Here is a 14,079-nt window from a genome sequence, read left to right on the forward strand (position 1 = left end):
GGCTTTCCTAATGAATTTCTATCTTCAGGGAGCCTTCTTCAACTTTACTTTAAAAATTCAAAACTAAAAGCAGCACTTTTACTTGAAGTGGACTCCTCCTTTATAATAGATTGCAGCAAACATGTGAACTCTGTGCCTCAGCTCCAGGCACAGGTGAAGTGACAGAACACAAAAAGATTTATATATTTCTTCATATGACATAATATTTTTTATGGTCTACACTCCAAATTGTATATTTGGGGTTGTTTCGTTGTTTTTTTCAGATATGACTGACTAGATTAAACTACTTTAATAATGTTCTAAAGATTTAATTAGCCTTAGCTAATGATAGCTTGTTTCTTTTTTACATACTCTCAATGAAAAAAAAACAGCTAACAAAAAGGCATTGTATTATCTGATTCATTATACAGAAAGCAGAGCATCTTTTTTAATGGCTTCTTAATATATTTTGTCTTTTCTTTCCAAAATAACTCTCTCTGGTAGCATTTGCATAAAACGTGATCAATGTCTGTCCTAAAGGAAAGAGAAATTGCAAAACAGAATTGCATTAGCAAATAATGTAGGCATGACAAGACTGAAAACTAATTCTTTGCTCTTCCTTTCAACATTTTTATTTTAATTAAATTTCACCTTTTCTTCATCTCAACTTCTCCTTAAACCCATATTTTGTTAATAAACACCTGCCTCTAGTTGTGCTAGTCATCACTGTCATGGGATTATATACAGACTGTATTCCACACACAGAAAAACTATTAATAACAATAATAAACAGTGTGTTGCTGTCCAAGAAACAACATACTTAGAAAGACAGGGCTTATATACTGAAGAGTGCCTTTACTAAACCTGCAAGTTTACAATATATATCTTTTACATAGTCTGTGTAAGTTACTTTAGAAGCAAATGATCTACCATCTTGCTTAAAATGGCCTACACCAAATAGTAGCATCTAAATGTGAACAGTAACAATATGTCATTTCCTCTGAGACACAGGTTCACTGGTTTCTCTTTCTAGTCTCAAAATAATACTCTTGTCAGTATGAGAAAACCTATTTCTTAAATGAGAGTGATGAAGACATTATGTAAGCAACAGATTGTTATTTAAAGAGATGTTTTCTGCATGCATGGCAGTAATTTATAGTTCACTGAATCGTCACTCAATTTCTAAGCATCAGTTTCCTTTTATATGTGAGGCTTCAGCAAAATACACCTATTTTAAATACCTACTTCTGCATCCAAAAAGTAAAATCTTTACTCCCCAGTTTTGGCTTCTTGGACCCTGACCCTTAAAGACTTACTTTCCTGTTAAAGATAAGCTAAGCAGAATACAGTTCAGAAAAAAACTGTGAAGCATGTAATCTAGAAAATTCAGTTATTTCAAGAGAAGCATTCACTATATTACCTCCTCAGAGCACTAAAATTACTTTCTTGCAGAGTTAAGATGAGAAAAAGACAAAAGTGATACTATCTCAAAAAACAAGCTGTGCTACAGTTATACAGCAAACTCACAATTTCCAAGTTACTTCCATCACGTGTAATTAGCAGTATACCTGGTAGAATAGCTCAAATCTGTACTGCGACAAAAGAATCAAGACTCACTACCAGTACATGTACTCATCACCTGGACTTCCTCCATAAAGCTTTTAAAGTGTATTTCACAGAATGGGAGAAAATAAAGTGCTTATCACCAGTAAATATATACAAATCTTCATGAAATGCACTTCATTAATTTTCAGAGAACTCAGCACATACACTAACATTCTCCTGCAGCTCCCTACAAAGTCATGACATAAAGCACAGAAAATAAGCAGAATTCTATGGGTCAGGTATCCAAACTACTCCCAAGGTGTTGACATTCATATATCAAGTTGAAATATGGAGAGCCATGAGTCATTCATCCACGTCAAGTTAAAGACTACAAATCTTTTGTGCATGCTCTGTCACTTTATCACTCTTCCTTCTCTTCCTTTCATTATCTCCTGCATGGCACCAAGCATATCTTACAGGAACAAGTCAGTCTTTTCAATGCTGACAACTAAAAAGCAATGCTGACTGTGAATTTCATTTAGGATTACAAAAACAAACAAATAAGCAAAAAAAAAAACCCAAAAAGTTGTTTCAATGACATCCTTCAAAGTATGACTTAAAAACAGCAAGCTCAGCAGCCATGAAGGTGGAATTTCTAAAAAGGAATTAGCAGTATTGAAAATATATACTTATTAGATACAACTACTAATTCAAGCTGTGTCACTTCAGGAGGAGGATGATTTAAATAATCTATTTTTTTTTTTTAAGTTAGTTCCATTGGACCTATACAGCATAGTCCAACAGTGCCTCCAGATCATCACAGACATATCACAAATGCAAGCATGCACACAGAGCTATAAATGGCATGAAAGTACCTTCCAGACTTATTCATTAGAAAAGGCATGTTAGTTTAAAAAATCCATGTCTGTTCATACAGGAATCTGCACCTTCTCTCAGCCCCCTGAGTTTTTCAATCTCACAATCTACTTTAAATATTTAATTTCAGCAGAAGAAAAAATCCTGCTGGTTGCTTATCCCATGTTTTTCACGTTTGAATTCTCCACTCATGTTAACTTCCTTCTTCCTTTCTCTCAAGGATCCTGGTCTTCTCCACTACATCCATTTTTGCTTGCATTTGCCACATACTACGAGTGTGCTAAAGCACTGGTACCTTGGGTACTGTCTGGTAACTGTATCAAAAATCTCAACACTCAAAGTTTCTTCTGTTTTGTTCCTGCACAGACCTACAGAAAATTATATTCATGTAAACAGCACTTTACAGAAAAGCAGATTCCCAGTGTCACCACTGCAAACCATGTGCAGAGCTGAGACTGGATTCAAGATCCAGCCTTTTACTGGTTTATAATGCAACTTTTGCAAATAAGGTTTATCTTCCCTGTTGCAAAATGTAGCAGTTTTATGACAACCTTAATGGTTTTTTCCCTTCTTGCTCCACCCTCTTCCTCTAATCCAGGAATTATTTTGACCAAAAACCACCAGAAAATCAAATCAAACAAAAAATTCCTCACAATGTATACTTGATTAAACCACCAGTAGAACACTGCAAAACAAGCAAAAATTTACACAACACAACTGATCTTTTAGGATAATCAAGCACATTCAGATAAAATTCAAAACAAGAGTTTTGCTACTTGCAAGAAGAAGGGGTGACTGCTACATCTGTGAACGCAAAAACGCTAAGTAACTTTTACCAACATTCCTCTTCTCCCAGCAATGTATTTTGGAACTATCACACAGAATCCGCTTTCCAAGGTTTTTTAAAATGCTATTTTCCTATGAAAACCATTCTCTCCTCCAGCATCCTCTAGTATGGCATCTTGATGTCAGCTCTTTGAACTACTTTGGCACTTGACGTTACTTGGATGCTCCTTTAGAATGTTAATAAATTATCTTCATATCTTTGTAAACAGCATCTTTAACAAGTCTTAATTAGCTTGTTTTGTAAAGCTGTGGAACATAGGAACACCAGCAAATGAAGATAATTCAATTGTGCTAGGCATTGTACAAACACAAGTCATTACAAAACAATCTCTCTGCTCTATTCTCTAATGGCTTGGTGGTAAAATAGCTATTCCCCAGCACACATAAGGAGAGTTATAATATTGTACACTAATAAAAACATTTCATTTTGCATAATGCAGGAGATAGAAAGTAATAATGTCTCTCATTAAGAAATATCTCATTGGATTAGCAGATATCATCAATCTTAAAAATTTTTGTCTCATCATATCAGAAACCCTTTCCAATTAATACCCTCAAACTCACTTCATATAATACAGACTGTGCGAAATGGTCACATAACCTCTTTCCCTCCCAAAATACCTATGGAAGTCTCATACTAGTATGTGGGCATTTGAAAGCTGACTTTCTAGCAACATCATTCACAAGGGATCACACAAGAAACCTCCATCTGAGCCACTCAATAAGGCCTGCATCTAAAGGCACTCCTCCCCTGAATCCATGCAAACACACCAGATTTTCCTTCTCTCTTCCACAGACATGACATCGCCAAAACAATCTTGGCAAGGCTCACAAAGTACAGAAAGCAATTTAAAAAACCTCCAGCTATTGTGGTCTACTGACGACTTTAAGCAAGGTCAGCAGCACCAAAAATCACAGTGCTAATTAATGCTGAGAACGTGCTGATTGCTACAATAAATGGCTGTTGGATTTTGTTTGAAATCCCAGGCACTGGTAAGTCTAACACATTCATATGAAAATGGTAAGCAATGGGACTTCCTAGGGGAGAACAACTTGTGCTAGCAGTAACAAAAGTGCTTGCATTAACTTTCATTTGACTGAGTCTTAATATCTACATTATACAGTTATTTTAATTGTGACTGTTTAGGAAAATTTTTACCTAATAATATGAATTTTTAGGATTTCTCTCTGTGTTTCTCTGTTCTAATTCTTCCATGACTTTAGTAACTCCATATATTTTTTTCTGCCTTACTAGACAGAAACAGACATAAGAAGAAAGAAAAATCCATAAATAGAACCCAAGCCAGTGCTACTGCTGCCTCCCACTGTAGGCTCTGTCAGCCCATTGCCTTCTCTGAGGTGCTACACAAACCCACCAGATCTTAAACTTCTGTTACCGAGAATTTTAACATATCTCTCCCCACCTAAGCAACCCACCACTTCTTTCAGTTTCTCTAGTCTGTGAAAAAGAAACAGAGATTTTGACCGAACATGCATCCAGAAAAAGGGTCTCTCTGCCCTGTTACAAAAAGAGGACTTGTTTTTGAACAGACCACAGAAGAAAAGAAGTAAAATTAAAAATGGCATGTGAATCCAGGTTGTAAACTTCAATAAACAGGATAAATATATATATTGATCTTTACCAGAAATTACTTACTCACAATACAAAGTTTAATGCAGAATTTAATTTATAACATAGAAAATTTTAACTCAAAATATTGACTCTTACTTGTCATTGACAATACTATACTTTATATTACGGGAATTGGGCTTTCTGCTAAATCTGGAGTTATTGTGTTATAAGGTACACACTTCTGTTATCTCAAGAACTCAGTGGACACACAGGACAAAAAATTACATCAAGTGAAATACAGAACTGTAAAGTTAAACCCTGGTCTAGAAGGTATTATAAAACCTAAATTAATTCAACACTGGATCCCAGCCTGCAGAATAAAACCCATAACTTTTGAGGTGTTCTCCTTTTCCAGCATCCCCACAAGCAGGGCGATTGAGCTGATCCAGTTCAGGGCACTTGCAAAAAACAACCCAGACATCCTCTGCTACCAGTACATCACCAACTACCATTTTTGACTTTTCTGATGGCTTCAAATGCCATCCTCCAAGTGAAATCAACCATTACCCTAGCATATAGTACTTGTTTATCATAACTAGAGGTTTATAATATCAGCCACACTTTCTTCTATTTTCCTACTTCAAATATGGCAAAGTAGCTGCATAAGAAAAAGAATATCACAGCACAACATTTTTATCCAAACATTTAAATATTTACTTTGATTTTGTTAAATAAGGACAGAATACTAAACAACATTTATAAATAATTTCCTTAAAGCAACCATTTTCTGCATCTCTGCCAAATATCCTGTTGCCAGGCTGCACTACAAGTCTTCTGCATTTATCAAAGGCTTAATACATGCTTTGCAAAATTTCTTTTGAATAAAATATCTAAAAGGATATGTTAGAAATGAGGGCAAGGAGCAACAGTGATGAACATGCCTAATGAAAATTAATACGTCCTTATTCAAGATAATGCAGGAGACAAGCCCCATTTGACTACATAAAATTCAAGATTTAACTGGGAGACAACAGCAGAGTGTGGTTGCTTAGATGCACATAACAGAACGTAATAAAAGTGATAATTTCTAATTAATATGAATTTATGCAGTGTATGTGTAACCAACACTTAATCACATTCTATCCTGGAGAATCATTTATATTTAGCAGTAATGTTTCTTTAGCACATTTTGCTTGAATAATTTTTATTCTTTGAAAAGGTGATGAAATGCAGTTTTCATTAATGTTCCTTTTACCTTATTCTGTAACTGAAGACCAGAGAATCAAGTAGACAGACAATAGAGTCAAAACACTTTTAATAGTCAATGACAGCTTAAAAATCTTGACAGAACTCTGTCCTCAAGGATGTGGAGGCACCAGCTGAAGTTCACCATGCCATAACTAGGGTCTTATTTTCTCTTTAAGAGGTCTTCACTGATCTCTTTCATCATCATATGTGAATTCCCTTCCTGACAGTCAGGCCTCAAGATACATCATCTTTTTCTCATTTAGGATTTTCCTTAGCATCTAATACTCCTCTTCAGCTCATTTCTTCATAATATCTTTAAAATCAGGAGTTTCCTAGTTACTGACACAGGCTTATCTGTCTCCAGTCTCAAGGTGCAATTACTGCAAGAAGTCTTTACTCTGGTTTTAAAAATAAACAAAAATAAATACAAATGTGGGAGTTTCACCTATGTAATAGAACAGCTGCAATAAACAAGATGGCACAGCCCTTGAAAGGTAAGTGCTTTAATCAGAGGTTTGGTTAGGTAACTTTTCTCTCTAGCTCTTCCCTTCTGACAATTCCTGTCAGTGTGTATTTAGATATATATTGAAACGCCTGCTGGACTGCCAGTCCTAGGAAAGACTTCTGTCGTCCTCAGGCATTAATATGAGACAGGAACACTCAGTGCAGTGAAAACAGGACAGTCCTAGGGTCATACATAGGGAAAATAAATATTTTTTTTATTCAGTGATTTTATGGGTTTTAGGCCCCGAAGATGTTAGCAGACGAATTTCAGAACTCTTGAAAACTCCACTTGTGGAACCAAACTGTTTTAAAAATATATTTGACCCTTAGAATGCAAAACCTGACAGGGATGCAATGATACAGATGTTGTGCTTGTTCCTCTCTGTGGGTAAGTAGGAGACCAAGGGGTTGAAAAGTTCATAGTAAGCCGTGAAGTGTGATTTGGTTACAAGATCCCAAAGTAAAACCTTGAAACAGAAAACATTTGTTTATAGGCTCTGGAACTTACGCTAGCCTCTTGCCAAGGCAATGAAACAAGGATTAATCACATACATACAGATGCTGTTACCTGAATAAGATCAGAAAGTGATCAAGAAGAGCTCCTGCAGCTTGCAGCAAGACTGGAGTTTCCTCTGGCCCCAGTGGAAACCACCTGGCCCCCTGCCCTCCACTACCCCAAAGGTACCTATGATCTTCTGTATGTTGCCTACACACATACTATTGCCTTTCCTCTGATTCTTGACTGCATCAAAAATTGAGCAAGTTATCATCTAAGGACAAATTCTCATCTAGGAGACACAATATAAGCAGGAAAATACAGATACTCAATTGTTCTCTTCAGGAAACAATGACTTTTTCTCTTTTCACTTTAATTATAAAACTCCACTGTAACCCACAGAAAGCCTATTTCAGGTTCTACCCTTGTTAAAAAGATGAGAAAATGTCCAACTGTAATTGTTATACCAAAGACCAAATCCTGGTATCAACAACTGCAGATATTTCAAACAGCTCTGTAGAGCTACACCTATCTGTACTGAGATTTGACCAAGTCTTTAGAACAGATAACAATGGAAAAGGCACTGCCTTCTGGATTTTTTTTCTTATGACTGTTTTTGCTCCAGAGATATTAATCCAATGCTGCATCTTCCACTTCAAAGGTGTAACTTGCTTTCACATTCAGTAGTTGAAAGGTGAACTACTTCAAGCTGTTGGAAGATGCAATTTTAATGTGATTGAACCTTGCTGATTTTGTGCATTCTTCAGCAATTAATCAGCATATAATATATATATATATATATGAACATATGAAAAAGAGGGTTAAAAGAAGAGACTTCTAATGGGGCAACAAACACCTATGCTTCATCAGTTGTGTAAAAGAATGGTAAATATATGCCCTGCATGATGAAATGACAAACTAAGAAAAATACACATCTTCATATAAAATGAAAATAGTGAAAACTTTATGGGTGTCATTCATTTAGGAATCAGCAGTCATCACATTATTCACTGAAAAACGTACAGCTACATCAACATCTTAGCCCATGGTGGGCAGTATCACAAGATTATAAGGTGTCCTTGAATATGAAAATCACAGAATGGGTCAGGTTGGAAGGGACCACAGTGGGTCATCTGGTCCAACCTCTCCACCTAAACAGGGTTATGCCAGAGCACACAGGACAGGATTGAATGCAGACAGTTCTTGAATATCTCCAGTGAGGGAGATTTCACAGCCCCTCTGGACAATCTGTTCCTGTGTACAGTCACCTGCCCACTAAAGAAATTCCTCCTCATATTCAGATCGAACTCCCTGTGCATCAGTTTCTGCCCAGTGCCTCTTGTTTTATTGCTTGGCAACACTGAGAAGAGCCTGGCTCCATTCTTGACAACTCTTCTTCAGATTAAATTCAGTAATATCCAGCAAAATTCTAAAGCAATTCATAAAAGGTAGAATAAAAATGGCATTTAAGAAACTCACAGAAGTTCAATGTAAGAGTGCAGAACCTGAAGCAAATAACTGCTCATTGAAAATGAAATCAGTTAAATCAGGGAAAGGAAATTACTCATGAACAAAACATGTCATTAAACATCTTTTCAGCATAAATAGTTCAACACTTGGCAGTGTGTGTCAGCCTCACACCAATATAAACACCAATCCTCAGTACCACAACTTCTTTTCCATGAGTTGCTAAAATCTGCTGTTGTCTAGCTCAGATCATCAAGCCGATACACACCATGACTCAACTCTGGGAATCTTGCTGTTTCATCACTTTGCTTCAGTTTATGTTAAAAACCAAGATGGCTTTCCCAGTGACCACACAAAATGAACCAGCTGTGTATTTGTAACTGAATCAAATGCATAAACCAGGTTTACACAGGATGGAATTAGAAAGTTTGGTGAGATTAATCACTTGTAGCTATAATCAACTATGCTCATTTAAATGCTACTCAAAACTCTGAAGGTCCATTAATCACACCACAACACCAAATACCCATTTTCTCAAGAGATTAAAAAAGTAACAAAAGCAGTTTCAGCTGGAGAAACAAAAATGACTCAGTGATGGCACCCATAGCACAGGATGGGTGGGGATTAGAAGGGACCTCTAGAGATAACTTTTAGCTCAACCTCCCTGCTCAAAGCAGATATTCACAACATTGTATATGTTAACTCCAAGATAACTAAACCCCCAAATGGTTAAACCGAGTATTGCAATAACCTCAGATTTTTATGGTAGTAGACAGGAGGATGGTAGTAAACAGGAAATCATGTCCCCCGAGAGCTTTTCATGGATTGAAAGCAAACACTTGAAATTTGAATTAGAACACTCCACCCCTCCTTCCAACAAAACAAAACCTTCAAAACCATAAACAAAACAAAAGGAAACTATAATTCTATGAAATAAAGCATGTCTCAACTCAAACCCCACAATCATTGCAGATTATTGTCAAGGGCATCCTCAAGAAAACATAATGCAGAAAAGCAGTATAGAAGACACAGAGTAGCATACACCAAGAAATTCTTTCAAAAACCTTTAGAATTAAAAACAAGACAGATGCAAGTCATGACTAGCATTTACAAATGCTGATGACAGAATAAATATAATACAAAAATAGCATGGTTTTCAAAAAATGGACATAAGAGGTCCCAAAAGGCATATAATCAGCCTGATATCCTTGACAAAGTCTCAGCCACACATTCCCCTGACCTCTCTCATTCACAGAAGGAAAATATCATCTAAAATGCATGAGCTCACTATAATTTAGTTTTGTTTTTCTCTCTGATACTTTAGCTGAACTCTGTACATCCCATACTACACATCACTTCAGACCACTGACCAGCAATTCTAACTTCCTACACCCTCCCACAACTGGAGGAGGAAAACAAAAGAATTCAATACACATCTAAGAAAAAGAACGTAAAAATTTAATTTGGGGGCAAACATAGATGCAGTGTCATATTCACTGCATCTTGTCGTTCATCATCTGATAAGACCCACTTCTGTTTTTCATTACTTGTTTTTATTCATGTTTCCATCTCATCACTGATGTTATGGCTGCAATATTTCTCATTGTAGGCAAAACAGGCGGGAGAGGTCACAGAAGGAAAGATGAAGGGAAGAACAAGCGCTTTATTAGGCAAAGTAATTGAATCATACCTGTTCTACACAAAAGTTTCTTAAGAGCAGTCTTTGCCAGGAAGGTAGAAAGGGGGAGAAGACAAAAGCCAACACAGTTTCCTTCTTGCTGTTTTAACTGACATGACTTCAGAGCACGTGTACTATGTGCAAAGTAAGTGGAGTTAAGTCCACAGCAAACGGACAGCACGTGTTTTCTTAAGCAGTAGCTCACTAGAATTATTATCATCCTCAAACTGTGTTACTATTTTAATATTTTTAAATACAAGTAATTACAGTATTAAATGGAGACATAATAAAATGCTGTAGAGTTTATTCTGCTGATGCCTAGCAACTTAGGGTAAATGTGAAATGCATTATGAAAATGTTATATTATTACTGTGCCTTTACATAAACCTGTGCACATATATAATCTCTTTTTAAGTGTGTGTTGAACATTTACAGATCTGTAATTGAACAGTAAACTGTTTTTAATTTGTCAATGATTTAAAAGGAAAAAAGGTCACTGTCATTGTGTAACCCATCTTGCAGTCAGAAGTGAAAGTTGCAAAGGATTTTCCCTTCTTCAGATTTCTCTTTCTAGTGTTATTGGAAAGCTTGTCTTCTTGTTTAAATGAATTTCCTTTTAATCTTCTCTCTGAGCTGCTGGATAGATGGAGCCTCTTAAAAAATTCAGGATATCACTGTAATTGTAAATTGATCTGCTTCTGTGGCAGAAGGCTGTGTCCCTCCATCCAGGAAAGAGACTGTCTTCTCAAAGTTGTTTTTCAGTCAAATGATTAATTTGCAGTCTCTTTTATTGTAGTATTACCCTTTAATGAAAAATCACTTTTTAAACAAATCTACTACTTTTTAGACTGTTTTATTCCTGGCAACATACAGGAAAGTAAGCTAACTGCCAGAACCAATGTGAAATATTTCCCAGTCAGAAATTTTTACATTTCCTAAATGAGAGTTTGATTCTACTTACATAGGAACTAAAACCAGTTCAAGACAACTAAAATGCACATATTCATCACTTCTTAAGTCCTGAATTAATGTAATATATTAAGAGACACAGGAAAATTCCCCACTGATTTTTAATGCAGAGTTAAGGTTGAAACACTGTTATGACTATGCAATCCTTAAAACTGACACGTAACTCATTAGGATCAACGTAGGGGAAATTATCCATCTACTGTGGTGCTGAATCCACATAGCCTATTTGCCTTTGGCTCTTTGGTTATGAGATCTGGCATCACTTGGATTATTTCACCTAATCCATCATTAGCTTTCACGTGTCCTATATACCGTGGAATAAACCTAAATTTAACAAACCCAACTCCCCATCAATTACCACACTGAATATATTACATGTCAGCACAGGACACAAAGATTAGACGTGCTGAATCACATCTTTCTTTGTGAAAATTCAGTATGTTTAGAGCACTTTTAATGATGCTGACTCCAATTGTAATAATTGCTCCTTCTCACTGTGGACAGGCACTAATGTTCTGACCTTTATGTACAACACAGAGCTGCTAAACAAAATGAATCACCTCAGAAGACACAGAAAATATATAAGAGATCCCAGTAACAGTGCCACAGACTCACAAATGCGGAGTTTTTTAATTACAACATTTGCCTGGATGGTGGAATCCTGCAAGATGACCTATTTTTCCCTTATAATCCTGCCAGTAAACATTAGTTATTTAGATTAACTTTCTCCCCGCAAATACACAAAGCACACAAAAAGGTTATTACTTACAACAAAACCTCAACACACTGCTGTTACGTTACCGCAGCATCCTGACTTACCAGTCTTCCACAAATACACTGACGAAGTTTGAAATTCACTTTGTGCACGAGCGTCCCAGATTGCCAGCAGCAGCAGCAGCAGGAGAACTCCCAGGCAGCGAGCGGGCACGGCAGGAGCCCCTGGAGCACGGCAGGCAGGAGCGCTCCCCTGGCTCAGCCCCATGCCTCCAGCAGCCCGCTGCCGCCTCCAAAACCCGCAGCACCGCCGCCAAACCTTCCTCCGGCGATCCGCCCCTCTTCACAATTTCTTCTCGGGGAGAAAGGGACTGGAAACCTCTCTCCCGCTGTTGTGCATGGCAGGCGAAAAGGAAAAACTGTTTAACACCAGGGAACAATAGAGTCCTCGCTCGCTCTTGCTGCTGCTGCTGCAGCTCCTCGTGCTGGAATGGTGGCCGCTCCACGCTCTTCCATTCAGCGGCTATAGCAGTTTTCCATCAGCTAAAAGCGAGACAGCTGTCCGCAGGGGGCTCCAGCTGACTGAGCAGGTTATCTTGCTCTGGGAGGCAGCAGCAGTCATTTACACCAGCTGGAGAGAGTGAGAGACAGAGAGAAACAGCGATGAGGAGAAACACAAATAGCCCAGCGCTGTAATCTCAGTGCAGAGAGTGACTGCAAAAGGCTGGCTTCCCAGACACGTCTCTCCCTGGAATATCCCAAGTGATACACACTAAGAAGAAAAGAAGAAATCATCATCAGACGTGCTGCAGAAACACAGGTCATTCAACCAGAACAGATATAAACAGAACAATATATAACAATTAAGAGAGCATCAGACATTTGTCCTGATAAAACTATGTACAGTGCATTAACCATTTTGTAAACAACAAAAAAATAAGTGATTACACATGCATTAAACAGGCAATTAAGACCTTAAGAAGGGAAATGGAAGAAAATGCAGCAAAAAAAAAAAAAAAATTAAAATACTACCTTTTCTTGCATATATTTATCAAATCTGTTTCAGGTAATGGCATACAGCTATCTGCTATGAGGACAGATGAATATATGTGTATGATAATGTGTATGTATGTGTAAGCCCATCACCCCTGTGGTAGATGAAGTGTGCACATAATATAGAGCACAAGATAACATCCTTTCTTATCCAGCAAGTATGTACACATATATACATGCATAAACATCAACTGTGTAATTTTAAATAATTTGAAGATCAAGTTATCAATCATTTTACATATGAAAGTATGCAGGATACATTAGGCTGTCAAGACGGTACAAAAACGTGGATGGAGACAAAGCTTTTTGAATAGGGATCTTTATCTCTCCCACCCACTACGCAGTGAACAGACACTTTAACAAGCCTAAAGATTGGGCTTCTGACACCTATAAACTGGGAAGCAAACTAGGAATTTTCAAGGAAACCAATATCATATTCAGAAAGTTACATTAAAAATGCAACCAAAAATACACAGTAAGAGCACAGGACCCAGAGCTGAAAAATGATGGAGCTATTGTTGTTTAAAGAAGAAACCTTCAGTCAACCTCTCTTGGGACGCCTGTCATTTTGCACAAGCTTCCCAGACTCAGCCTTTTCACATGCATTAGATTAAAATCAGTTGTGATCAAATAATTCCCAAGTCCTTGCCTGTTTAAATATTCTGACATCAGAGCAAATTAGCAATGTTGAAGGTTGCAAATTCGTCTTTGTTTACTTTCCACTCTGTTACGCCTCTAAGAGGGAATTAAAGGCTCAGGGAGCTATAGCACCATGAGGCTGTGATTAAGAGAGATAAGCAAGTGTGGATTACTGTTCCTCAGCTGTTGAAAAACAGGCAACAATCAGGAGATTATAGGTTGATAAGGGATACATAGAAAGCCATGATCTTAACAAATTTATAGCATCCTGATCCAGAACTTGTACCCTCAGCTAAAAGCACTTCAGAAGATACATTTTATTCATTTCTACATCATGCTGTATTCGCTTTAAAAAGCATGCTTTCCCCCTTCAGCCTTTGCCTTGAACTAGAGAGAACATTGATTTAAAACAATTTTTTTCTGAGTTCATTGATGATTTACATCCATTTTAAAGCTACATCTGTGGTTAAGTTAATCACACACACATTATTT

General features: G+C 37.1%; 1 protein-coding gene across 4 annotated transcripts in view; it reads right to left on the minus strand.

Moving 5' to 3' along the window:
* THSD7A (thrombospondin type 1 domain containing 7A) overlaps window positions 1-12,649 on the minus strand; it is a 188,902-nt gene extending 176,253 nt beyond the window's left edge. For 3 of the 4 annotated variants that reach the window (XM_033511862.1, XM_033511863.1, XM_015619008.3), the window contains exon 1: window positions 12,001-12,648. In XM_033511862.1, the coding sequence (XP_033367753.1) occupies window positions 12,001-12,163 (163 nt within the window). In that variant the 5' untranslated portion in view covers window positions 12,164-12,648. Of the gene's footprint in view, window positions 1-12,000 lie in introns of all 4 variants that reach the window. The other variant, XM_033511864.1, reaches the window with a different exon arrangement.
* Window positions 12,650-14,079: the final 1,430 nt, after the last annotated feature.

This window comes from Parus major, chromosome 2 (genome assembly GCF_001522545.3).
Source record: "Parus major isolate Abel chromosome 2, Parus_major1.1, whole genome shotgun sequence".
NCBI lineage: Eukaryota > Metazoa > Chordata > Aves > Passeriformes > Paridae > Parus > Parus major.